Source organism: Scomber japonicus, chromosome 18, assembly GCF_027409825.1.
Source record: "Scomber japonicus isolate fScoJap1 chromosome 18, fScoJap1.pri, whole genome shotgun sequence".
Classification (NCBI taxonomy): domain Eukaryota; kingdom Metazoa; phylum Chordata; class Actinopteri; order Scombriformes; family Scombridae; genus Scomber; species Scomber japonicus.
In genome coordinates this window covers 16,723,990-16,751,753 of record NC_070595.1, presented here as the reverse complement: position 1 = coordinate 16,751,753, position 27,764 = coordinate 16,723,990, and the positions used below count along the sequence as shown (strand labels likewise).

At 42.0% G+C, this 27,764-nt stretch overlaps 2 protein-coding genes across 3 annotated transcripts in view; one reads left to right on the top strand and one right to left on the bottom strand.

Annotated features, from left to right (window-relative positions):
• coro7 (coronin 7) overlaps positions 1 to 27,764 on the top strand; it is a 104,109-nt gene that overhangs the window by 50,825 nt on the left and 25,520 nt on the right. The gene's annotated exons all lie outside the window — the stretch shown is intronic.
• Positions 2,647 to 26,096, bottom strand: vasnb (vasorin b). 2 transcript variants are annotated; one of them, XM_053338010.1, is made up of 2 exons: positions 26,073 to 26,096; positions 2,647 to 6,122 (listed from the first exon to the last, which is right to left on the bottom strand). In XM_053338010.1, the coding sequence occupies exon 2, from the start codon at positions 6,089 to 6,091 to the stop codon at positions 4,040 to 4,042; it is 2,052 nt and encodes a 683-aa protein (XP_053193985.1). In that variant the 5' UTR covers positions 6,092 to 6,122; positions 26,073 to 26,096; the 3' UTR covers positions 2,647 to 4,039. The 2 variants fall into 2 exon arrangements, with proteins under 2 accessions (XP_053193985.1, XP_053193986.1); XM_053338011.1 differs by lacking the exon at positions 26,073 to 26,096 and adding an exon at positions 19,418 to 19,461.

Below are 27,764 nucleotides of genomic sequence, written 5' to 3'. Positions count from 1 at the left end.
AAAGATTTAGAGGGAGGGAAGGTGGGACGTGGGGCTGGAGAGTTGGAGAGAGTAGGGAAACGAGCAGAAGGCCAATAACTGGAGCCAGAGAACCAGGTTCCAAAAACAAAGTGGTGGTGTGTTTTCTCTACTCAGCTCTTCTAGTCCTATGCTATTTTACTCTGTATTGCTGCTATCCTTTTTTTCTTTTCTTTTTTTAAATCACAGGCACGTGTTCATTAGCATGGAACCACTTCACAGAAACCGAATGTAGCTCAGGAATAATGAAGATATTTCTCCTTAGGCCATAAAAATTATAATTTGTTATGGAAAAAATATGGAAAATATCATTCAGTTACTTGTATGCCATCAATTTTTTGGTTTATGATGAGTTTAATGCTTCATCTTAAGATTTTGGCGTAGTTAATTTCATGCCCCCAAATGATGACTGTAAATATGCTACTTGCAGCCTCATGATCCTGTGCTTCAACACATTGTTCTTAGCTGCTTACTCGTAACCCTGGATTTAGAAAGAAATTAGTAACAAAGAAATTGAGTGGAAAAAGGTTTGTTTTTCTTGAAACAACATTTACCTAAGTAATTCTGTGTGGAATTTAAAAAAATGTTTTTGGTTGATAATTGCAAAGAAGGTCCCTTGGAGCTACAATAGGGGCCATTGAGCAGCTCAGACTGTGCGAGTGTGAGCATCAAAGTTGGCTCTCAGCCAGGGACCAAGTTTCTTTTAAAGCCCAGAGAAGAAAAGAGGGGTTGTTTTTATGGAAGGAAAGGAGAAAAAAAAAACACACACACACGTATACAGTACCAGTCGAAAGTTCAGACACACCTTCCCATTGACTTGAATGAAAAGTGTGTCAAAACTTTTGACTGGTACTGTGCATGCTGACTGATTTCTCTACTATTCTTATTGAAATACATGAGCATTTGCAGATGTCTGGCCAGAGAAGTACAGAAACATGCATACATTCTTTCAGCTATAAGCATTATTCTTATCTGACATCATCTGTCTTTTTACCAGTATGCACACATATGGTCACAGTTTACCTCCATCCATTGTCTTCTCTATCTTACCTTTTTTTCTTTTGGCAAATGAAAAGCTAAAAGAGATGAAACCCCTATGACAACCTAAAGTGTGTGTATATTACTGTGGGTTAATGAACTTACAAAAATTCAGGAAATATGTCAGATTGAGGGACTAAGAGGTTAAGCTATATTGACCTCCAGGGGGTGCATTATATCTCCTGTTATTTCACCAGGAAGTTTGTTCTCTCAGAGAAAATTGATGTAATAGGGCCTGCATGACAGGAGTGGTGCTGTTTTATGTGTTTGTGTTGTTAGCGTGGGATCTTGCACAACAGCTCCCAGGTATGTGCTTGGTTTTGTTAGTGGGCATGGGTGTGAGTACATGCATGCTGTATCAATTCCCTACCAGCATCCGACCTATAAAACTCATGGGTGGTCAGGCTGTTTATTGCGTGGGTTTGCAAGCAATGCCTTAGCCATTAGACTTAGACCCATGAGTCTAAATCCACTTACTACCTTAACCTGAATGTTTTCAATCATAATCTTTATTTCCATTTTGCCTCCAGCTCACTGCTCTTAAGGAAAAATTCCAAGACTTCTCATTCACTGAAAGCACACATTAAACACTCCTTATAAAAGTGTTGGGTAGTAGTTCACTATCAGATGTAGCAAAGAGAATATAATGCTTTTGTATAACACATAATCATTTGCTTATTTATCATGTTGGAAATTGTTTAAGTGACCGGGATGATGTTAAGGACAGAGCACAAGTCAGACATACACCTACATGCATGTCCATGTAGCCACACTGTTGTAAGAAGCTTGGTCACTTCTCCCATGAGCTTGTAAAAATGCACACAAACACACATCTACTACTGAATGGATGAGTTCATTATGCAGCATAATTATAGCTCCACTTCTCATTCTGTTTCCTGGACTACCCCCCCCCCCCCCCCCCCCCCCCCCCCCCCAGATCTCTCCCCTTACCGCGTTGAGAGATGTTTTAAAAGAGAAGGAGAAACTAATGACAAACACAGACAATCTGCCTGTAAATCTGATCATTTCTCTTAAAAAAAAAGATAACTTGCCCATTTATATTTTTGGATATTCATTTAATGATAATACCACTTTTTCAGTTTGTACAAATAGTTCACAGAATTTAAAAAAAACAAAAAACATTGAATGACAACAAGGAGCTTCCCAAAATAAACAGGGAAAAATTAACAATCTCATCGAAAATATGTTTTTTTATCTTCAATGTATACTACTTTACAGACAAATATTCCAGTTGCATTGCATAATTGTTTTTTGTGTGGGATCTCAAGACATTTTGTTGGCATGGAAGTGTTAGCTGGAAATAGTGTGGGTAACTACAGAAATTCACATATGTGTCTTTGGTGGATAGATAGAGGTGTTGGGTGCTTCATGTACTCCTAGGCATGTGGGCACACTGAGGGGATAACTGATGTCTGCAGGTTTTTGCACAAGACAGAACACGTACTTTCATTATCACTCATGTTGACAGATGTACGTACACACACACACACACACACACACACACACACACACACACACACACACACACACACACACACACAGTTACTTTGAGTCCTTCTTTGCCCCATATTCACAGATTTGGATGTCAGCTCTCTGTGTTTTACATAAAACCTTTAAAAGTTTCATTGTCCTCCACACAATAGTATCAACATTATTAATAGGGTGTGCTGTGCGTCTGGGCCTTTCATAGTCTGGTTAGGTGTAAGTGAGCAAAACTTGGACCCTCTTTGCCAAGGAGAAATTGTGCACTGTGTTACCCCTAGCAGTCTATTTTTACTTAAGGGAAACACAATACACAAGCACTATTTGCTTTGCTTGTTGTGGGCCAGGCAAAGTAGTATCTCCTATGTGAATTGTGGTTGAGGGATAAAACAGTTTCCCTTACAGGGAAAATTAAAAAATAAATAAAGTCAATGATGTTCTCTTATGCTGTGGTGTAGTCATGTATGTGTTTACAGTAATTGATGCAAGCTCTAACTGGTTAAATCAGTGCAGTGCTGAAACAGAAGGGATTCAGTCAACTGCTTTCCTCTGTAACTTTTGTAATCCTGCTTACCTTCTTCCTTTGTGATGGTGAAGCAGGCTGAGGGCTTCAGAATGGATTTACTCTTGAGTCTGTCCAGACTCACATCTACTTAGACTGTCTGACATTCTGGGAGCAAAGCTCTTTGATTGACTTTGCTGGTACCAAATGAGTTTTAATCTTCAAAGATTTTAATCTACTTTTTTGTCTGTTGGTCACAAGAGGTGGGGGTGGGAGGTTTAGAGGGCTGTTAACAGTCACAATGTTGCACAATAAGAAAATACAAAAAGACACAAGTATAAAAAAACAAAACATACATACATACAAAACAAAAAATCACAAGTTTTAGAGCCAAATAAAGCTATACAAGCATCAGCAATTTTCTCTGCACAACTTCATTTAGTGTCTTAAAGGCAATTCACAGCAAGCACTGATCCCTTTGGGGTAGTACTGAGGAGTTACTACATGTAGCTGAAAGTGTTTAGTTGGGCTGGTAGCACAACCCCATTTCAGCACACACTCCTTTATGAACAGATAAAGGAGGGCGTGAGGCCAGTATGTCCCTTGACCTTAAATTTCAGCCAATGACAACACACCATCTGTTCCAGCATCATTTGGCCTTTGACCTGCTGCTGATAACATGGGAGTGGTTGCCAATCCAGCATTGTGAGTGAAGAAATATTGTTTAAGCAGAATGAAGCATGTAGATAGAGTAGAGGCACTTTCAATCCTTTTTAAAGTTCGAACATGTTTAATGTCTACTTAGACAAATGGAGGACATTGAGTCAAATTATGACCAGTTTCTCATTTGCTGGTTGGCTAGCTGATGCTCTCTCCTCCACACAGCAGCAGTTGCTGGTCTCTGTATTTCACCAGTGGGGAGAACAGAGCTGAGGAATTTAAATCTTTCTTGAGGCCCGAGTAGCACTGAGCCAGATGTCAAAAGTAGGAAGGCTTGTGTGAGGACACATTTTTATTTGAAGTACAGTGGTCCTGTAGTAGCAAAACCTCATATTCCAGATTGCCATTTTGAACAGCAGGTTCAGAGATCATAAGCTGGGGTTGTTTTTGAGGCAGTGCCCCATTGTCCAAACCAGTCTTTACTCCATCCAACTCTAGCTGTGAGGGTTCACATTCTAGGTCCAGGTGGCCTTTGGCCCTCTTCCTACGGAGATAACATACCACTCCCACTGCTGTTGCTATCAGTACCAGCAGTAGCAAGATGGCAATTGCAGGCACCAGCATTGTGGTGAGCCTCTTATCCTCAATTTGTGCTCCTGTGACGCTGACGTTCTTTTCATCAGCTGTACGGGCTTCAGTGCAGACACTGTCTGTGCCACTAGGAGCACCTAGTGGACTGGCACACACAGTGTAGGTGGAGTTGGGCTTCAGGCCTCTCAGTCTATACTCTGGGTAGGATGCTGGTAGGCTGAGTTGCATCGGCCTGCGATCTGGTCCAGAGAGATTGCGATAGGTAAGGCGGATTCCACGGATATAAGGCCGCATTTCAATGTAGCGGTGGAGGTCCAGCAGGATTGACGTGGATGTTGCTTGACGTGAGCTGATGTCTGGGGCATCTGCAGTAACAGTTGCCATGGGGATTTCAGCTTCTGGTGGTGAAGGTGGGTGATGGTTTTGGGTTTCACAATACATGCCAGAGGTACCAGGTGGACAGGTACACTCTACCTGACCATGCAGGTCCAAACGACATGTGCCCCCATGCAGGCAGGTGTGAGAGGGGCAGAAATGCTGCTCCTCGTCTGAGCCCATGCTGGGGGATGGAGGGACAGGGGGCAGGGGGTAGTCATAATCTTTGTCTGTGGGGCTGTCACTGGCCTTCGGGACTGCAACAGCTCTAGTTGTACTTGGGAGTGTAGTGACAGGAACAGGCAGGGTAGTAGTAGTTTTGACAGTACTAGTAGTGACTGTAGTTGTGGTAGGACAGCCAAAATGGCTGTGCTCCAGTCTCTCCAATACCTTTCCTGCATTGATAGGCGGGAAATGGCAGCGGGTTTCCTCTGTTCTCTCCAGGGTGATACTTTGAGCTCTCAGCCATCTTGGGAACCAGGCCATGGTGCAAAGGCAGTTGAAGGGGTTCTCTGCCACTGTGAGCTTTCTAAGGTGGGGGAAGAGCTGCGGAAACTCTTCAGGGAGGCCTTGCAGACTGAGGCTGCTAATGTCCAACTCCTGCAGCTCCCCAAGGTTCTGCAGGTCCTGAACTGTAAGAGGACCCATTGGGTTCCCAGCCAGGCTAAGATGAATCAGCCCCTGAGTCTCCTTCAGCACTGGGGGAAAGGTCTCCAGTTGGTTTTCCGAGATGTCCAGTTCATGGAGGTTGATCAGACTACCTATGAGCTCCTTGTTCAGGCTGGTGAGCCCGACCCCACCCAATTTTAGTGACTCTAGATTTGGGGTTTGGAGGTCTGAAGGACCCAAGGTGGGTAAGACATTAAAGCGAAGGTCCAGCAGCAGCAGTTGAGGCATGGAGAGTGTAGGCAAAGATGTCAACTGGTTACCCTGCAATTTGAGCTCCAGCAGGTGCTCCAAGCCATTAAATGCTGCAGGGTGGATGGTCTCAATATGATTACTGTACAAATAAAGACGCTCAAGCAGTGCCATGCCTTGGAAGCATTGCTCTGAAATGTGGGTGATTTGGTTGGATGACAAGTCCAGGTTTCTCAAAGAGGTCAAAGGTTCAAACACTCTATCAGGAAGTACGGTCAGTTTGTTTTGACTAAGATCTAGCATTTCCAGGTTCTGTAGACCATCAAAGTCCTCAGTGGACAAGCCCTCAATTCCATTTCCAAAGAGATAGAGGCTTTTTGTGGATGGGGGCACTCCCTGGGGAATGGAAGAGGAGCGTCTCTGGTAACACAAGATAGATCCTGGTGTGGAACAGGAGCAGTCACTTGGGCAATCACTGGACAAGGTGCCATCAGGTAGAATGAGAAAGAGCAGGAGGGGCATCAGTAGAGTGAGAAAGACCTTCATGGTGCAGACTCTTTCTCTCTCCCTGCTCGGCCTAAAACAGAAGAAGACATACACCATTAGACCCACATTTGCATTCAGAGCAATATACAGTAAATGCCTAGTCAGTGGGATACAACATTAGTATACATAACATTCCTGGGACCAACAAATGTGTAACATATATTGCACAATGTTAACAATTTCTTTCACAAAACATTTTTTTTCGCTATGGACACTACTTTCCAGAACAGCGTAGGTCAGCTATTTAGTCAGTGTCTGGTTCTGCAATGTATTTCACAGACTGAGATTATTATCAGAGCTTTAACTATGCATAGCCAGTGATCAAAGGCAGTCTTTTGTCACAAGGTCTCTCAAAGAATAGGGCTATAGCTGTGACCTCAAGCTTTCCAGGGAGCTTTCTGTTCTACTCTAGGGAAAAGTTGACATAGTGGCATCCTGCCACACTTTTTTAAAGGGGTGCCACATTATCCCCACAATGATCTGTGTAATAGATAGTACTGTGGGATGCCAAATCCATTGTATCCTTCACTAATGTTCCTTTAGATGTCGGTGTGTGCATGTTCACACACACAACCACTCATTGTAAGTTCATAATGTGTGTTGGTGTTTGTAAACAAAAGGTTTGTATTTATGTTTAAATTGCCCACCCATCACTGTTTACAGTTCTGCACACACTATGTGGTTGTAGTGGAGTCACAGTTAACTGTTTCTCCCCTGTTTATAAAGTACTCCATAGTGTATGAGACCTACAGTGGCAATGAACAGATTGAATTTGCTTTGTCATTCTGAGATGATGTGTCAAACGATGTTTTTCAGTCTCTCTTGAGTCACTGAAACAGTGAAAAACTTCACATACGCCTTCTGAATGATTCACTATAAACAGTGCTCTGGTGTCTCCAGTTTCATTTAATCATATTGTCAGCTTTGTGTGGCTGTATGTCTGCTGTGCTGCACATGGCCACGCATCTGTGGATGATTTACTTTGTGGCGTTCTTAACATTTGCCGACAGCTCAGAGCTGCTTCCCTGACCATAGATGTAAATAACACACACTTTTAGGGCTGCCTGATTATGGCAAAAATTGTGATCATGATTATTTAACATGATTACTGGAAGCAAAATGCATGTAATTAGATTTTTCTTTCTTTTTTTTTTACTTTTTAACTTGCAGATATCTTTGAACTTTAAATATAATTAAACTGAAAAGCATATAAAAAATGTTTTGAAAAAGAAAAAATATATATATATATATTTATTTATTTAATAAATCGTCCAGCACTACACACTTTGTGTCATTACGCAGACTGACGGCCAGTGCCACTTGCCAAAGAAGTGTCTCTAATAATGTTAAATATACAGAGACTGATGAAAGTAAATCATCAGGAAGATAAGTTTCTGTGATTTAAACCCATTCCACCTGAGCCCAAGCCTCACAAAACAAACACCCCAGTAGTGCGTCAACACAGGACATGAAAGGCCTGAAAAGGAGGAAAGAGATGATGGAAAGGAGAGGGAGAGAGGAATGAGTGGAGATAAAAAAGAAAGTAGTTGCTGACAAGAGTCTGTGTGGCAGTTTATTATCCTCTGCTATCGAGTGAGACGGCCTTGGCAGAGAAGAGGCAACATCTCTATCTGTTGACCATTTCTCTTTTTTAGACAGCTTTTGTCCTCTTTTTTTTCACTCTCAGTAAGTCAGTAGAAAACTCTTTTTTGTTGAATCCTTAACCAGAGTTGCCCTAGCCTAATTTTCTCAAATACCCTCAGAATACCCCTTTTGTACTGCAATTACTATTAATGTCATGATTTAAGTTTATTGGCTGGGGGTGAGTACTATGTTTAGCTGATATCAAATCTTGTTGTCCATAGGAAAGAATACTTATGGCACCGACAAGAACCGTATGTTGGTGGACTTGAGTGCTTGTGGGAGCTTATTTTAGGACCTTAAATGGTGTAGTTGTTGCTGTCTGCACTGCACAAATACCTGAATGGGAAGCCATGTATGTGTGACTTACGGTTTTACACAGATGGAGCACACACACAGAACACTCTGTTCTCATACTGCTTACCTAGGGTCGTTGCCCATCACACAAGAAATGTCAAAGAAATTGCTTTGGACGTTTTATTTTTCCTCATTTCCTTTTCTTTCTTGGAACTGTGTCCTGTCCCTCTAGACTTACAGAATAAATATATTTTTTTTGTTAATTCTCCATCATGTCATCCTTTAGATACACACAAATGACTGACTGTCTGTAGAAGCACAATTGAAATAACAAACATTTCCCTCTATTCTTTTTTAATTTGAATAATAAAGTAATCAGTGTTTTTAACACTTTTATCTAATACACAAAAATGTTGCATAGTGCTTAAGGACATACTAAATAACTTGTGTGTTGCTGTAGTTTTGTTTAATTTGCCTATAGGTATCAGTGCCACCTCTGAAAACAGGGTTGTCTCGTTTCTGTTAATACAAATATTTAACTGAAACCAAGTGTGTGTTACAGTAGCACCAGACCTGCTGCCAATGGAAATTATTTCTTTTGTTTCAAATTAATTTGCTCCTCTTTCCATTCACTCTGTTTAATGAAACATTTTCTTTACACAAAAATGTAATGTCAGAACTTGGAAAGGAGATCAATGGTTTTGGCAGTAGAGCAGAGAGGCAAAGGAAGGGTCAGTATCATCTCATCTCATCAGCCCACAGCTATGGCATTTATTTTCCTTCTCCTTCAACATACTTTTCTTTCCACCCCTCCTTGAAATTGCACCCTCCTTGGAAAGACTCCCCTGGTCTCTTATTTTTCTTTCTCCTGTGTATAGACTAAAAAGTTACCATGGCATGCACTTGGATGATATTTTCAGACGGGGTCAACATGCGGTTGTGTGTGGCCGAACGCTAATTAATTGACCCAGCTCAAACTTCAAAGCTTGATTGAACAAAGCAGCTAACTAGTTTCCAAAAGGCAGCACCTGCTACCAGCACAGAAACACTACCTAAACTTTGCCAGCCATGCAAAAAAGTTTATTCTACTTTTTATTGCAATTGTTGTCCAGAAAATCTAATGGTGATAGTTTGCTGCTGGCTACAGTTGAATGGGCAGCAAAGGTGAAGGGTTGCAGTTATCCCATAATGTACACAAACAGGTGTGTAATTACAGAGGATTTTTGGTTCATGGCTCAGTGGGCTTTTGGTAAGTCCAAAGGAAAAATGTCCTGTTTGAAATAAAAGTTTTAGTGGCAGGGATCACAAGTCCATGGACAGCTAGAACTATCTTAAATAGTAGGACATGGCAGTTTTCATTACAGGGCTCAGAAATGAGGGAGATGCAGATGGAAGAGGGAAAAGAAAGAAAAGAAAAAGTGTGGCTGCCGTACTGCCTGTGTGTACAGAACAAGGGAAAACAAAAGGATTTGGGAAGATAAACAGGAGGTGGAGGAGATGGGGCAGAATCAAGTAAAAGCTGAACCGCATGCAGATGGTTTGGGGTTTTCATATCATCACAGCATTCAGGCTTCAGTGCAGGATACAGCATGTGTTTATGTGTCATAGACAGTGTACTTAATGTTAAAGTAGAGAACAAACACTGCATGCACTTAACTCTGTGTTTGTGTGAGAAAAGTATCATATGTGTCTGTATTTGTCCAAAAAATACAATCTCATTCCTTCCGGAGATAGAAGGCTTTGGGAGAGTATATCAGGGCCAGAGAGTGTATAAAGGTCCAGAACCAGAATATGCAACAACATCAGTCAGGCAGTTGTGAGAGGAGTGGAGCTATGCAGATAAAATGAGAATATTTTTCTTAGAGACTCAACTTGGTGATTCTAGCGTAGCTCCCGGGGGCAGAATGTTTATTTGAGTGTGTGCCTCATTCCAAACCAGGCCAGGCACATCTGATAACCCAGTGGAGGAGAAACTTTGGTAGGGGGTGGATAGGGAGGGGTTCTCTGAATAATGCCAGATCACAGATAAATAGCTTAAAGGTTTAGATTCCTCTGTTGTCTTTCTGTTTGGACGCAAGTGACTTGTGCAGGTCTTATCTGTGTGTAAGATAAGGGTCAATCGTGGCGTCATGACAGTATGGATCCAAAGTATACTGTGGTGCTGACTGAGTGATTCCTGACTGTACGGCTATAGCCCAAGTGTTTTAAAGTGAGTGTAGGTGGAGGGCCTAGAGAAACAGAGAGGTAGTAGAAAGACAGGCTTGTCATCCTGTGCAAGGAATGCCCCCTCCCATCTTCCCTTCCTCCTCCTTTCTTGAGTTGTAATTTCCTTTTTGCTCCCCTGCACGCTTGTTGAGACATTCCTGAGACAGCCAGCAGCTGAGCTCGAAAAAGTGCGCTTGTGTGTGTCATTGGCTTGGCATTTAGAGACGAACAGGAAGTTTTTCAGGGTTTACAAACAGACGATAGATCGGGTGAAGGATGGTGCTGCTTATATGATCGGGAGTAAAAACATCTTTGTGACCAGATCTGTTATATATAGCGATTGCTCTTACATCTGTGTTTTCATTTGCTTGAGTCTAGGTTTGTGGCTTGTATTAGAATAAAATGTGTTGGCTGATGAATATGTGGAATCACACGGGGGCCAGAACCAGTGAGGAGAAAATACAAAGAAAAGAACATGGGAACTTCTTTGCGCAACACAAAGCAAAATACATGGTCAGTCCCTTGAAAAGAAACATTAACAAGGAAAGGGAATAAAACACTGTCTATGCTCTCCCTCAAAGAATTTCTTATCCCATGTTTTCCTTTTTTTTCTTTTTCAAGATGAGGAGGAAAAGAAAACACAAGTAAGGGGAACAGTGGAGACAAAAGCAGGTTTCTGTCAGCAGGGGCACCGGGGTGGAGAGGTGGATAAGGCCTGGCTTCAGGAGAGTGAAGTGGGCTTCAGCAATTAAGCCCCGGCAGGCTGAGCGTCAAGAGCCCTTATCTTCAGAGTCGAAGGCCAACAGTGCGGGGCAATGAATGGTACAAGGGGGGGTAGAAAATGTTGGTGTGTGGAGGAGTCGCAGGTCACAGCGCACTTGCATAATTCAGCTAGCTGGCCAAGACACTGCAGGGGGGCACCACGCCAAGTCACAGTAAGGGGATAAGGCTGCAAACTACAGAGTGCATACTCCCATTAAAGAGGCCCCTTCTCCTCGGGGACTTTATCTTCTAAGAGTACAATGCTTGTGGTATGTGCATTAGAGTATGATCTACAGTGTAGCAGGTCTGATGGCTCAGTTCACTGGGGTGGACTACTAAAATACACTGCTCAACTCCTCGTGTAGATTTACCACAGCAGCACAGGGACATGAATGCACACTGGTTGTAAATGATAACTTAGATACGCAGAGAAAGGCTGGTGATGAATGCTGATGTGTATTTTTGTCCCCTTTTCTATCCCTCACACAATGAGGAGACAAAGAGCCGCTCCTCCAAACACACTCCTGTAATTCCCATCTCTTCCCACTGTCAGTACAGACCATGCCACAGCTGGACCCTGTTATCCACAATCGAGCAGGGTTATCCATCAACATGACAAAGAGGTCAAGAGAGAATTGGTAAGGAGAAACAAAGAGTTGTGTAGAATATCCTGGATGAATATGAGGATGAAAAGATTACCTTGCTAAAGAGGTAGCTAAGAGGGAAAAAAAGCATGTTTGTGGAGATGCCAGAGACAGGCAGCATAGCTATGCATCTGACAATGTCAGCTATGTTTATGCAACCCTGTTGGTACGCATGTAACGCTGTGAAGTATTTGCTTATGACATGAGCTGATTGTAATTCTAATGTGGCGCTCTCGTGCCGGTTGTACTAGTTGAACAAACTATATTAGGTTATATAAGGATCAAAGAAGGAGCCATGGTTTTTGGTATTTATGTCATGTTAAAAATAATTATATTCCCATACTGTATCTGTGTGTCTTCAGCCAATCATCATTGAACTAAAATACTGGTCTTCTTAGATGCATATATTTGTGTAAAGACAACTACGATATCCAGAGATCAAGGCTTCGCTGCCAGCAGTTGCCTTGCTAAAAAGCAAAGAGAGTAGATATTCTAAAATATGCTCTACTGACAGAGCACTTACATCAAGGTCAATCAAGTCGGCAGGACAGAGGAGAAGAGGACATGTAGAATGAAAGAAGGATGATAGTTTTACTACATCTGTCATTGGCAATACTCCTCTTGAAGCCACAGTATCATTGCTATGCTTTGTAGTGGTTTGAAGGGGGATTAGGGGGCATAGTAGTTTTACAATGTGCTGCACAAACAAAGCTTTCCAACTGATTTCAGCTCAACCACAAGAAAAGACCACGTAATAGCCACATCCATAGTGCGCCAGTTCTGCCAGTGCTGATTGATGTCAATAGGTTTCTGTTTTAATTAATGCAAACAACACTTCACCAACAAACAGGCTCCTGTCAGGCTGCCTCCATATGGCAGACCACAGTTCATTTTCCTTTGCTTGTCCTTTTCACTCTTATTTTACACATTTCCCTCTCACTTTATGCTCCCTACATTGCGCAAATCTAAATTAGTTGCTAAGCGTCTTATTATTGGTGTAAAAGGTGGTCCCTTTCATCTTGGGTTTTATGGTTTAGTCCGGGCCTGTTTATGAGGACAGTGTGAAGCATTACCATTAGAGCCTGCAGCTGGAGAAGTTGAAAGAAGTCATAATATACAGTCCAGGGGTGACTGTGAGGGTAGCGGAGTATTACAACTCACATAACTCATCATGTATATTTGCTGCACTATAGGAACAAAACAGAGCAACTCAATGTTTGATTTAGTGAGCCATGTCAGTATTTACATTTTGAGTTCCATTTACATTTTATGTGCTGAAGAAGTGCAGAATGTTTGATTTTTATATCAACACAATAAGTATTTAAAAAAGAAACTTGAAAGGCACAAAGCCTATTCAGTTTGATCAGATAGAAAAAGGACAGCTCAGCTAAATCAGTGAGCCAGAGAAAGACTCTTTGATGTCAGAGGTCAGACTCAGATCAGTGTTTCTGTGTCCTCTGTAACTGTGGCCCAGACAACACAGATAAAAGGCCCTGTTTGACACGGGCATACACCCAGATCTGGTTACACACACACACACACACACACACACACACACACACACACATACACCTGAAACTGTCTGGTCCTCATCTCTGCAACAGGTGCTTTCTCCACTCCTGCAGGGCAACATGAAATCCAAAACCTTTGGAGTGTGTCTGAGTAAATGATGCGACCCGCGCCAAAGCTCCAGCCTGCACACTCCTGCCTCAGACTAGAGAGGCGAGGTGGGACCGGAAGCATGCAGAGTTGGACGACCAGGCAGCCAAACCAGACCAGAATTTGATCTCTGCAGCAGTCTAGCTTTGCCTCCTCTGAGCTTTAAAGCATAGAGGTCAGGCACTTCCAATTCCAAAAGGAAATGTGGACCATTTCCTTTTGTTTTATTGCTGAAGTATATGACAGATGTTGCTGTAGATGCTAGACTTGATTTTGTTTTTATAAATGCACACATGAGAGGGAGACACAAGACACTCTGGCTGAGGTAGACTGTCTCTCCCTCTCCCATTTCACACACAGTGTCCTCTTGTTTTGCCCAATGAGCGATGTCTCAACACTGACACACGTCTTTCATTACTGCACCCTACCCTCTGACCTCTGGGGACAGAGGGTAGAGAGTCAGTCGGGGCACAGTCCTTACCAAGGAACACACAAACACATCTGTCTGAGATCTCAACTATATGATTCTTATATTACATAGACATAAAGAAGAACCATGGCTTTTATCTCTTTTATTTTCTTGTGGCGTTTGAACCTATAACTTTTTCCAGTTTGCTGTCTCAGCCTGTCAGTGATCTGAAAACGATGACCCCCACTACTCTGCTGCTTCTATCTTTACTTAAATCAGTCAAAGACAAATGGCAGAAAAACACAAACAACAGCTCTCCGCTGCACTCGCTCACTCTGACTCTCCGTCTCTGTCTTTCTCTGTTTATCTTTTCTCTTCTGTGAAAGAGCAGCAAACCACTACATTGCAGAAGTCACAGTCTGATGAGTCCAAAAGCACTACGTCATCAGGAAACAGTAAATACGACATCCCAGTGTCATAAAACTGGACTCTTTCCAGGCCTTGGCTCGTGCCTTCATATCCTGTCCACGGTTCCTCGCAAAATCAAAACTTTGTTGTACTGTCTAGCCCAGTCACTCTGAATGCAGTGTTCTGGTAGACCTCACCCAAAGGGAACTGGTCTGGGGAAGCAAAGTGCAGTTTAAAAGACCTGACATTTTTTTTAAAACACCTGGGACATCCCAGCCTCAAGCAGGGACAGGACAATGTTTGTGCTGTGTGTGTGCTTGTGTTTCTAAGTGACTGGATGGACCAGTTTTATCAGTAAGCCACAAGCCCGAAATAATGTGCATGCTCCGACACACTGACATTTTTTCTAGCTCTTACATGATTACAGTGCTGGTTTGTCACCTGGCCACCATGATCCTTATCTTATATGAAACAGAATGCCCACTTCTAAGCTGTTGCATACCATCTCTCTCGTTGACAGGATTTATTTGCAACACAACAATAATCAAACCAAGCAATCACGTATGATGAAAAGCTTCGTCAAGATCAGAAAATTGTTAAGAGTGAACCTGAATTGCAACATCAGTGTGACTGACCTAAGTACACTTAAGCTATTTCTATTCTTGTCCTTGTATTAAAAGAACAAGTGATTAATGACATTTGTCTAATGCTGGATGTTGACACTGTTTTTTTCCATTGTCCTTTGTTGCAACAGTGTTGTGTGAGAGTTCAAATTGGAGCTCAACTAAATCAGAGGGTGTGTATGAGTCAGGCATCAGGCAGGCACACTGACTGACTGTACGACCGTCTGACTGGCAGGCTGTCTATCCATGTTAGACAAACACTGTCACACGCACTCGCTGAGGAAACACACATTGTCGGCCTGCCTGTGTGCTCTACTGTCTGCGCACCTGGCTCATCGTTTCACCCGTACACTTATAGAGCTACCCACACAAACAGGTGACACTACTGTTTGACACGTGATGCGAATATTTCTAAAATTTTCGACTTCACCATGTTGCTCTTGCACCCTCCGCTCCCCCTGCTCCTTCGCTCACCGTTTCTTTCTCTCTCAGGTTTGTTCATGTAGCTGGCGAGAGTATGACAGGAATCTGATGAAGGCATGTCTCTTACACCTGCCAACAACCCTGCAGGGCCTTGTGGAAACTGTGTTGCTGTCAAAGTGTTCATTAGGCTGAAGACCCTATAAATGCTCGAAGGCTAAAGTCATGGGACAGTAAACAGAACCATAGAGCTGTACTAGCACTGACAGGTAAACATCAACTTGTTTGTAGTAAGTTAAAATGCAGCTTCTGTTGACTTGAAGAGAAAACACACACACTCGCACTCCATTAGCACAGTGCAGCTTTTTAATTAGACTCAGAGCTGATATTTGAAGGTCAGGAAGCACACGTCTGTGGTTACACTTGGACAAAGCTTTTACTGTCTCACCATTCAACCATGTCTCAGCCTTGCCCCATTTTATCGATCTCTCTGTGAAACTTAAAATCAAGAGGGTAGACAAAGGAATATTCATCTCAAGGAGTTCCACAAAAATGCATGAAAGAGGTTGAGAGTTGCATACTCCAAACAGATCCCTTGAGCTTTAGTTGTTGAACTAAGTGCTCTAAAGTGATCAGGTTGTCCCCGGCAGCAGCATTAAGCAAACACAGGCAGATTGACAAATGAGTGATTTATTGATTGGTGTTTACTATTACTTGCAAGCATAAGATTTGATTGCCTGTGTTTTACATGAGTTGGGTATGGTTTAAAATTGAGATTGAGCCAGTTGTCCATGGAAAAAAAGTTATTTAGAAGAAGCAAAATGTATGTTTATCATCTAATGTACAGTAAATGTAGCGCAAGTGGAATATTCCTCATTTCCTTCCTGAACCAACTCCCCTCCCCTCCTCTATCTTAAGAGTTACCGTTTGTGATTTTTCTAGTCCTTCTGCCCCCACGGCTTTTTAAAAAAAACAAAACACCTCAGACATATGCCACACACACAAGATGGTACTGATTAGGATGTCACAAAGGAATTTATTGAGAAACGGCTGCCTGTGTTGGTACCATGCCAGCACTTGGGAGGCTGGCTGGCACACCAAGCAGCACAGTCGTCCCACCCCCAACTCTGACATGCCTCTCCTCCGTGGCCTCGGGTGCCCTGACATTAACTCATGGAATAATCACTGTTGACTTCATTAAAGTCCTTCATTAAAGTGTGTCTTATACACACACGTCTAACTTGATTCATCCAGTTTGATCTCTTTTATTTCTCTTGTTCTTGACACACAGTTATACTTTTAAATTAAATTACAAGCTAAAAAGCTGTGGGCGATTTAGTATCATGACTTACAAGCAGTGACTTAAATTGAACAGTGGAATAAGAAGTTTCCATGAAGAACTAAATCTGACTTTTAATACGTCTGGATGTTAACCTAAAATTTCACAGATAAATGACAGGATCTTGTGAGCCAACATCGGTCTGTAATCCCTAGTTTGATCATCACATTGACCTGCATACTCTACCTGTGCCAACCACTGATTACACAGGTGAGCCCTACTATCTTAGTGAGTGTAAAGTAAATCAGTCAGCAACAGTCTATTAAGATGTCATCATTGACCCCCGACTCCACAATTTGCCTGCAGCAGGTGCACACTACAAGAAGATTCCTTATATTCAGCATAAACAAGGTGAGAGCAAAGGAAGGGGAGGAGGGTAGTGATAGAAGTAAAGAAATAAACAAGGGAGCCCTCTGTAGCCTCCTTTTTCCCTTTAGGGTGCAAGTGTACACCGACTGCAGACAACTTCAATGCTATTATTCAATGATCTACCTCAACAGGTCTACAAATCAACACAATATGAAATACTTCTGATGTCAAAAGCATTTAGCAAGATGATCTGCTGATATTGAGGGTAGGATCTGCCATTTCTTCCAAAGTGCTCCACTCTAAAGGATATTATCACTGTTGTCTGCAAGTTTTGGCTCCTTGATTACAAATAATATACCTTACATTCATGTTGACCATTACTGAAAGCATGAAATACAGTTTTAGACTTATAGATACATTTTCCAACCATTCCAGACGGCCATTAGTTTTAATTTATTTCCTATCTATCACAAGTCATTTTCGTCAAAGTGAAAGTAGTCTTATAAGATAACGCAGCACAGTATTTGCAAATCAAAATACACTTAACCCAAAATACCACACGGCATCAATGTAAGATTGGCAAAACTTGGACTTGATTTTCACCATAATAGATTACACAACTCATTCAAGATAAAGGAGTCTGATAGTAGGTTTTCATACTGTAAGGAAATGAGTAGAAAACAGTGGATGTCTGGAATAGTAGAAAAAACACATTCAAATGTCTAAAAACACAACAGAATGGTCTAAAATAATTGTGATGTAAAGTATACATGATTTGTGTTCACTGGAGCTAAAATATGCAAAACTACTGGTATGGTCCTTTTTTAAAGAAGCCCTCATGCTGACACCTGCTTAAGCACAGAGGGAGAGGGTCCCATTGGTGTCGTTCTAAGGGAGCCCAGATATATGCCTTCAGTATACAGGATGTGTGTATGTCTGTGCCTCTGACCACATGTGACCTGTGGGTTAGTCACACTAGTCATAGAGAACCTGAGATGACCTGACAGACTACCACAGATAGAGAGAGAGAGAGGGGGGAGGAATGAATGTTGCTTTGTTATTGTCGAAGCAGACAGTAATTTGTCTAAATAAAGGGCAGTATGTTCTCCTATGTGTGCTTTTCGGTAGAAATATTAACATTAATAACTGACAATTACACATAGTTTCTATGACGATCGGGTGTTAATGAGCAACACACCTCAATGGTTGAGGTTGAATTAATGTTATTTTTCACCTTCACGTTCAGAACACACAGAGCTGCCGGACGTGGTAATGGGAAACCCAGACGAGTAAAAGCCAGACATTTGGCTTGAATTCAGAGCCATGTCACATGCACACACACATATATTTTACTACATAATCAAATACACACACCAAGGTGCGGCTGAGATGTGTAGCCAGTACTCTGGACACACACAGGATGTCAGAGTGTGCCTTAATCCATGCCAGCGCGTATGAGCTTTGATGTTGAAACTCCAGGATTAAGGCAGAAACTGCGTCAGTGTGTATATTGACACTGAAGCAATGGCTGCATGGCAAATAATTTACAGCAAGCCATCATGGACACACCATGCAAAAATTCCTTAACCTGAGGAATGTGTGTATGTGTTTTAACCAAAAGTCAACAGCAGAGGAAGAACTTAGCGCCGCCGCCCTCTCTTCTTCTCTGTTTTCCCCAAGGATTGACCGGGCTGCTCAGAGAGAGGTGGACAGGGTTGTAAGGCAATTAACTAGAGTGGCCGTGTGCGTCCGGAGGCCCAAGGCTACAGTCTTGTTCTCTGTGTGTGCATGTGTGTGTGTGTGTCTGTTAACAAGCCCACACAGTCCTTGTCACAGCTCACTGGCAACTAGCGCAACACAGGAATGAAGTGGAACGGAAGGAGAGAGGTCAAGTTGGAAAGAGAATAGAGAAGTATAGCGGCGGTTTTCACTAGTGATGCAATGGCAACCGATAACTACATATGCATAGACCATTTGTCATCCACATATAGATAGATGCTCATTATTTCTGTTCTAGGAATGTATATCTTAAAAATTTGCTACTCAACTAATTCACTCTTATGCCTTTTCCTCCCATTTCTGAGAAAACCAGTAAAACAATAAGCCGTACACGAAGAGTAGACAAACATTGGGTTAAACTTATTGAGATGTCTATCTCATACCCACTTCCGTTACTTCAGAAACCAGACAGGCACTCCAAACTTTCACCATCCTTTTTTTTTTCCTTTTCCCTCTTGTCTGTAACTCTACACAGCCTCACTGTATCTATTAAATGCTGTATATGTGTTAAGAGAGCAGCTCTTGTTCTCCTGCCAGTCTTGTTAAGAGGCTCAGAGTTGTGTGAAAGGACTCTACTGAGGAAGCAGGGTGTTACGGTTAACACAATAAGGACCGCCAACAGAGTGTGGTTTGGGTTTCTGGATGCAAATATTCAAAGGAGTGCGTTATTATGCCGTATCAAACGTACAACATTATATCGTACTTTAGGTCTGATGAAAAACTATTCCTGATGTTCACAGTTTGTTTGTATTATGTTAAGTGGCCACATATTATTCATAATGACACAGATTACAAATAAAACTGTCAGATCTAATTCAATGCCTCACTCACCCAGTGAAGACGCTTCCTCCTCTACCCTTGCTCCACTTAGCTCGGCTTCAGGACTTCTTTCCTTGGAAACAACACAACAATTGCACTTATTAGCCAAATATGTTGCAATTGACTCTCTCTTCTGTTTATTTGGATCCCAATCCCCCGCCATGCATTATTTAATGGCCCACAAGCAAAACAGGAAGTTTTTTTCCTGTTAATTGGTCGGATTCCAGCTGTTTGCGGGAGCGTGCTGAGCGTTGGCAGGCCGTGTGGCAGCACAAGAGAATGACAGAGCGGGGAGAGGAAGAATGCAGGCCGACCACTCTCCACTCTGTCAGCTCCTTGTCCTATGGTATCAGCCCATCATCCATGGCCTAAGAGCGTGTGTGTGTATAAAGCGTTGTGAGATGTGACAGTCATTTTTTTTGAACCCCTATATGCTGTAATGCTATGTTCATACCACGGTTTCTGTTATGATCTGTGAGATTAATTTAGGTTCACCTGCTTAACCTGTTTATCAATGAGATACATCAGGAGGCCACCAAAGTATAAATTGTTTAACAAGAGTTACAATTTTGAAAATAATTCTCAGCAGATATTCATTTCAATTCCCATTTTAGTGTTTTCAAAAACAGGACATTTGTGCCCGTTTTCCCCAGTTTTGATTATACTGTTTATGTGTTTTATAATAATTACAGTCCCGTTATCCATTACCAGAACGATTAGTGTGTGTATATTTATGTCTGGGTTCATATGCTTGTAGCTTTGTATGAATGGTATTTTTTTGCGTGGTTATAGGATCATAAATGTGAGTTGGTTTTGGGAAAACCCCAACACAAAGTGACCACTTGATAGATGTTATATTAGTGGGAGACGTTTGGCCGAGAGCAGCACCCACATTTCTTCCTAATGGCAGGCTTTTTTGGTTGCTCATTTAAGGCATGGCCATAAAATGGTTTCTAAGATGATTAAATGGGATGCACACAGTATTTCTCGCTTTTACGCTCCCATACTTACACACACGCATACACATGCTGTTAACTATACGCACATGCATGCTGAATAAACTCACTTTTCCTGTCTTGTTTTCCGCAAAGCTGTCTTTTTCTGTCATATTCTATATACTGAAGCTGTGACTACATAAACCTGATTGTGTAACACCTGAGACCCCCCCACACTTTCCATACACCAAGTTTAAGTCGCCCTGTAGCACAAGCGGGCTCACATACAGAATGCAGTGTTTACATCTGAAAATAACATGTCACGATCCTGAGCTTGGTTTGGCTTGGTGACCTGCTCTGAGGCCTTCGCTGTGCTCTGCATCCGCGTGTTTATTTGTCTTTGTGAGTGTTTTGCACTGCTGCACAAAAGCATATGCTCATGTACATGTTTTTTGTGTGTGTTCAGCGCATCTATTTGGGTTATTTGCATACATTTCAATGATCTGTACAGGCAGGCAGATGTAAGAATACATACACATAAGTGACAATCTTGCGTTTTCAGCTGTTGAGTATGGGGACTCTAATGCTGACCCTGACCCTACTTGCGGTCAGTTTGTCGAGGTCCCAGTGTCTCCCTCTTAGACAATCCCTTGACTGCACTGTAAATATTTAGCTTTCACAGTGGAACTCAACACTCAAAATAGATGCAAATCATCTTTACCGCTAAGCTTTTTGAATGACTGTAGCACTTTAAATTACAAAACTGTTGACAACAATATTTCTGCCTCGTTATGCCGTAATAGTTTAGGCTGTCTCCTCCACATAAAAAAACATTTGTTCTTTCATTTGTGCAGACTGCGCACTGCAAAAAACATGGTAGTATCTTTTAACCTGCCAGTACTTCTTATTTTCTCTCTTTTCACCATTATTGGTGTACTTTCATATTTATCCTCTCTTGAGGTATCTATTTTTGTCTGCCATTCCCTCACTCTCTTTTTAGAGCACTGATACTTTTCAGTCTTTCTAGCCACTATAATTTTCTTTCTTTCTTCCTCTCTGCTCATCTGTTAAACATAAATATCGCCTCACCCTTCACTTGCTCTTTCTCCTTTTTTCGCTCTGTGTCACTCCCTTTCTCTTTCCCCATTTGGTTTAATCCCTCCTAAACAGAGCAGTGCAATGTTGGTGTTAATGTTAGAACCACTTTGTAGTGGCATCATCTAAAACTGCCAGTAATTTGTACAGATTACAGCTCAACACATCAGTGCAAGCTATAAACCTGCTGAAGAAAGGTGGGATAAACAGGAGAAAACACTCTGAATGCTTGCTGAAGGTGTGCTGCTTTGCTTAACATTTCATGTGACATTCAGATTGTTGTATGTTGCAGCGGCAAGCTGTGACTTGTGGCACTGTCACAACTGTTCAGCTGTTGATTGCGGCGTTGAGTGATTGAGATTCGGGCTGATACGCGGTGGCATTCGGATACACACATGCAGACTTTTGCACGTATACACACACACACACAGGTTTCTCTCTCCCGGTCTGTCTCAGGATGCCTCTGGCTCTCTCCCATGTGGACAGCAGCAGATAACAACTCTATTTGTGTCCCCCGGCTGTGACAGAAATAGCCAATAAGAAAAACGGGACCCGCAGAACTCAAACATCGACTGATGCAATGAAAGAGAGCAGCTCTGTGCATACGTGTTGACTTGTTGGTACGACGTGCCTACATGAGAGGGTGTGTGAATGTCGCCACGTTCTGTGATGAAGTAGGTCTCACACATTTGGTGACCCGATAGTGAGCAGACACACAAAAACTCACTGGCACACACACACACACAAACCCTGTATGACCTCATAAATTTACTCTACGGTCTTATCACTCAAACCATATTTGTAGGAATTTGAACTGTTAATGTTCATCTCAGAGCTCACTTGTTTAATTTCCATCAGTCATTAATAGCAAGAGGTTAAATATTTGACCTTCCTCTCAAAGGGAGATCTGTTTTTACTTGTTTTGCTTTTGGTCAAACAGTGTGTGTGTGTGTGTGTGCGTGTGCGTGTGCGTGTGTCTGTGCGCCATTGTGGCTTTGCTCTGCCCAGCAAGATCTGGTTCAAGGCTCATTTCCTAATTACGGTGCTGGCCAGAGGTAATTACAACCTTAGATTAAGAGCTGTTTCTCTTTTTCTACAGGCCCACTGAAATGCAGCAATTTGTGGTGGCTTTCTGGGATGAGCATCCTCCCCTCTCATCCTCACTCTGTCTCATTCTCCATGTGTCTCTCTCACTCTACTCCTATCTCTAAATACTTCGCTGGAGTCAGTTTAGGAATTTGGGGGATTTTTTGGTCTTTTGCAGATTTTCCAACAAATTGAGAAACATAGTTTAAGTTTGAGTGTGTAATTTCTTTAGTGCCATTTATGATCACAGGGGGGTCATCAGCCTTAAAAAAAAACAGACAAACATATACGATCTGACTGCAGTGAGCATGCGTGGATGTGAACACAGCAGTTATTTGGGGTTTGTGTTCAAGCTGGGGCACTCCAAAGCCCTCAGATCCTTTTGCATGTGTGTGTATATTTATGCAAGGTTTTGAAGTGGTTCTTCTGAACGCATCATTTGGCTGCATCGGCAAGCTCTTCTTCAATTTAGCTTGGCAGGCGTACGAGCTGGGGTTTGCCTCTGCATACCGCCGGGTCAGCATTGAAGTGTGAGGCTGAGACCTTTGATGCTGGGGTTTTATTTAAGACGCCTCCTTCGAGAGAGAGAGAGCAGCTCTGGCTTTCGGTTGTCAACAAGGGGGGGAACAGCACCTGACCCCGCTGTGAGGAGGGGCACGCTGAAGCCTTTAATTCTGACAGAGGAAGGATTTGTACATCTTGAATTCTCTGTCTCTCTTTCTATTTTTTCTTTCTTTCACTCACACACTCTCATTAATTGTGATGAGACCTCACTTTCACGTGGCTTTGAGAGAAACACATTCACACATTAATTCCAACTTTCTACCCTGTCGACTCCCTCTCCCTGCCTGCTGCGTGAGTGCCCCACTCTTGTCCTCCTCTCCTACCTCTACCTCCTCTGCCCCCTTCACCAGGCCTCCTCCCTCGCCTCAGCACCTGACTTTTAACCCTCTAATCCCTCTAATGCAGAACGCAGGATGCTTCAGGAACTGCCTCTAATTGTGGTAAAATGGAGCTGCGGTGGTACAGTGTGAAGCCCAATGTGAAAAACCTCTAAACTCTGCCAGTTTGCAGAAAGAAAAAGAAAAAGGGGTAGCCTTTCAGTTAAGAGAATGTGTATTGTGTTAATTAGCAAACACACTGACTCCAAAAACTCCTGTAAAATGTCCAGTTGATCTCTCGTCACACAGAGGATTTAGACATCATTGCTCTTTTCCTCCCAAGCTCTTTGGCACAGATAATGAAATGCCAGCCTTGATTTTGTAAAAAAAAAAAAAAAAAAAGTAAAAACAAGATAAAAAAAACCCCATACAGATAAAAGTGCAGGCTGACACAATGTCGGAAACTAAATCCTAGATGAGTAGTGTGGTTTCAACATCGTGTGACAGCAGTGCTTAATTGTCTAAATTGGGTTTTATGACAGAGGGCTCCTTCGCCTTAACCATGCATCCCAACCACAGAGAGACATTTAAGGGCAAGATATGTCCTTTGGGGAAAGGGGAAATCCACCCAATGTGCATGTGTGTCTCACTTAACGCTTACACCAACACACTACGACTGCACATTTCATTCTCAGTGTCATTGTACGTTCTGACACTAATGTTTCGACAAGCTAAACAATTCAATCCCCTTTAAACCTTAATTTCGCATTACAAGTGAAGAGATGCAGTAAGAGCTTCACCCTGCCTCGTTTATTCCCTCTTTTTGTGTCTCTTCTTTACTCATAGACACCATTCGCCCTCTCACACTTGTTGAAAACCTCTTTCAGTCTCTCCGAGCAGTGAGAAGCGTGTCAGTGTAAACAGTCACTGTACAAACACAACATGCTGCTGTGTGGAGAGTGAAACACTGCAGAAGAAAGCAACGAGGCCACGCATTGTTATTGTGTGACTCCTCCACATATAGAAAAATAACTTTACTCGCACACTTCTGCCTTCTCTACCACGTCAAGCTGTGCCCACAACCACTCTCTTGTACTGTAAGTGTTACAATCTGTTCAATCAACATAGTAGCCTGAAAGTCCACCACATTAGTGAAGGATAATTGGCCTCCGGTGGCTGCCCTGCTGTGTCTGGTAGCCTAATATAAACCAATTACAACCATTATATACTGTCAATGATACGGTAGCTTCTCCTATAGCATAATGACGGTCTGTGAGGAAACACATGGCAATGAAACAAGCAGTTCACCGGCGTTGGGGTTAATAGCGGGGCCATTGGAGTAGTTTACGCCGCCTGTTTCGCCCCCGGGAAAGATTATGTGATTTTCCGTGACTGTTTGTGGGGGCCGTGTAAAAGATGCTAATCTGACTGAAAGCTCACAAAGGATTGTGGTCAGAAGACTGTTCTTACATGAATAAAGCATCTCGAGTGAAGGCATATAAACACTGTTATATGTTTTTTTAAGTTCATTATTTCCCTGTTGGATCTTGGGGCTACTGAAAGTGTCTTCTTCACATACATAATCATTAAATATCACAGTTTCATTCAATGTTAACACTGATTATGTCTTAAACAGGGAATCACATTTCTTGTTATCACCTCAACAACAGAGCATAAACACTTAGATAATTGTAGGGTTAAAACTAAGTTTAAAAAACGACTCCTGTGGCAGTTTAACGAATGAGGCTCCTTCTTTCAGAGCCGTTGTCCAAGAATGAAAGTTTACACTGAGAGATTAGATGATATAATCAGGAAATAACAGTTACAATGACAATTCCTTGTACTTTTTACTTTGCAGAACAGAGGTTGGTCGCAAACGCGTTGAGTCGTGTCATTTTATTTAATGTTAGTTTATTGGTGGAGTGGGTCACTCAGAGATTTGAATCTTTCAGGAATTTGACCTCATCAGTCTTTAGTGAAGACAACTGATGTCTCTCTAGTTTATGAGTGTACCTATATGTGTTTCATTCATCTCTGTCTCTACACTGTATCACCTTCAGCTAAAAAATCACAACAATTAAACTGCTCACCTTTTAAATCTAGTCTTTGGAACTTGTCCACGTTTTAGTCAAAGTCAGAAGTTTTACTGATCATAGTAACAATAAGGGAATTATGAAGAATTTTTTTTTTACAAAGGGTAGCAGTTACAAGTTGATGGATATCTTTAGTATTATCCTTCCACCCATCTTGCTTATGACGGAAAGTTGGCCATCTATACTGTATGACAAAGCTTAGACATGTTCTTGTCAACCATCAATCTTTCTGGTTTAATGAGTTTCTCGCAATTTGTTTTTCTTCCAGCAAGTCAACACCACATCATGTCAATTCATAGCTGATACTATGATACTAATACTAATGCTACTATGATACAGCTGCTATTCAATTGTGTTTGTCATTACAATGGAAAACTGATCTGCTTAACTGCCAGAAGTTTCTCAAAAATATAAAATAATAAGAAAAATGTGATCTACATTAACATATACTCGTTTGGTGATGCTGTATAAGGTTAGGTAATATTACCGTCCACTTGTCTCCAGATTTAATCGAGATTTTGTCAAGATAATCTGCAAACTGCCATAACGCTAAATACGGTGACTTTTTTTAAATTACCTGACCTGTGATTGTCCTGCGTATTGAAACGATTTTTTTTTTTTTTTTTTTAAACTTTATGTTGTGGGACGTTCCCCTTTGTCGGTCCAAAAACAGCTGTCCTCTGCGGTGAGCACGGCTTGGTGCGGTCTAGACACTCGGCTCGGCCCCTGCATGCTGCACGGCGTCCTGCGGTCCAACACCAGGCCGCCTTATTACCACCCGATGGCTCTTTTGCTCCGCGCACACGCTCGCTTTTTACGCATTTCCTGGCACCAGACAAACTTTGTTTTATTGTCAGTATTGGGTGATCTAAGGCATTAGCGGCGTCCACAGCGCAAATAAAACCTGTTACATCCAATAAGTCAGTGGTGTGTTCATGTTGATGTGTAGTTGACTCCTTACAACAAAGATCTACAGTGTATTTTTTTTTCTTTCCCTTTTTTTAACAGGGGTGCGGGTGCATTTCCTTTATTACAGAAATACTCAACACGTCCTGTTATTACAACCATACACTGCAAATGAAAAGCAATGGCTTGTTTATTACCCACTGCTAAGAAAACAGAATCATAGCGCGTCTTTGGATTATTTTAGTTTGGTTTCGCTTCGGGAGTTTGCTCTCTCCTGTCATACACGACACAAAACTTTAAACAGCTGCACTCGTCTTTAATGACTTATATTTTTACAAGGGACATAAACCTGTTGGAAAGTTTGGTTTGTGTTCTTTAATTAATTATGTTAATTCGTGCGTTAGATGATTTTGAAGTTAATTCCATCCAAACGCGGTTGTCAACGTACCATTTCACGCACAGTCCTTGATCCCGCACCGCTCGCAGAAGCCGAAAAGTGTGAAATGTTTATCCCTTAATTTTTTTTAAGTCAAAGCAGGAAAACTCTTACCCTTTACTTAGAAGTTGTGATCGCTCTCGCGCTTGTCTTTATCCAAGCGGAGCAGTTCGCCGATATAACTCCAGACCTTGTTGTTTTTTCTTTGCAGACGCACTTTAAAAACAGTTTCTGTGAACGCATTAAAATTTACAACGATCAGTCTTCATCAAATCCTTAGAGACGGACACCAACCTCCACGTCAAGGAATGCGCTCAAGTGCTGACTCCCTGGACAAAAAGCGCTTTATTGGTGAGCGCAGAGGAGAGTTGAAGCAGAGGGATGGGAGGGGCGAGTCGAGGCGCACTCCTGCACAGACCGGAGAGCCGAGAGCAACTCACCTTGCAGCTTGGCTGAGAGCTCGAGGAAAGAAATTCCAGCCTCCTTTCAGTTCACTCTATCTCGATGCCTACTGTACCTGCAGGACCTGTTTTAAGCAGGAGACATTAGTGGTTACATTAATTACTGCACTAAGAAGTTGGTTACATTTGAATGACTATTTCTTAATTACTGCCTTGCCTTTGCTTTTAAGCGTGCCTTTTAGCCAGCTACTAGAAAAACAAGCTACTGTCTTGCTTCAGCATCATGTTTAGACACTTCAACAGAGTGAACGCTGGCATCAGATCACACCAAATCAAACAGTCTGGTTACACAACATCCTTTGATGTAAAATACCCAGTAAAGATTTTCAGTTTAGTAGTAATGTTTTTTTTATGCTGCTATTTCCTCATTCATCAGTTTATTAATTAATCTTATATGTTGTTAAGATGTCCGTTGACATATGAGGCATAGTAGGTTGCTTCAACAGTGTACGTGCGGTGTATATTT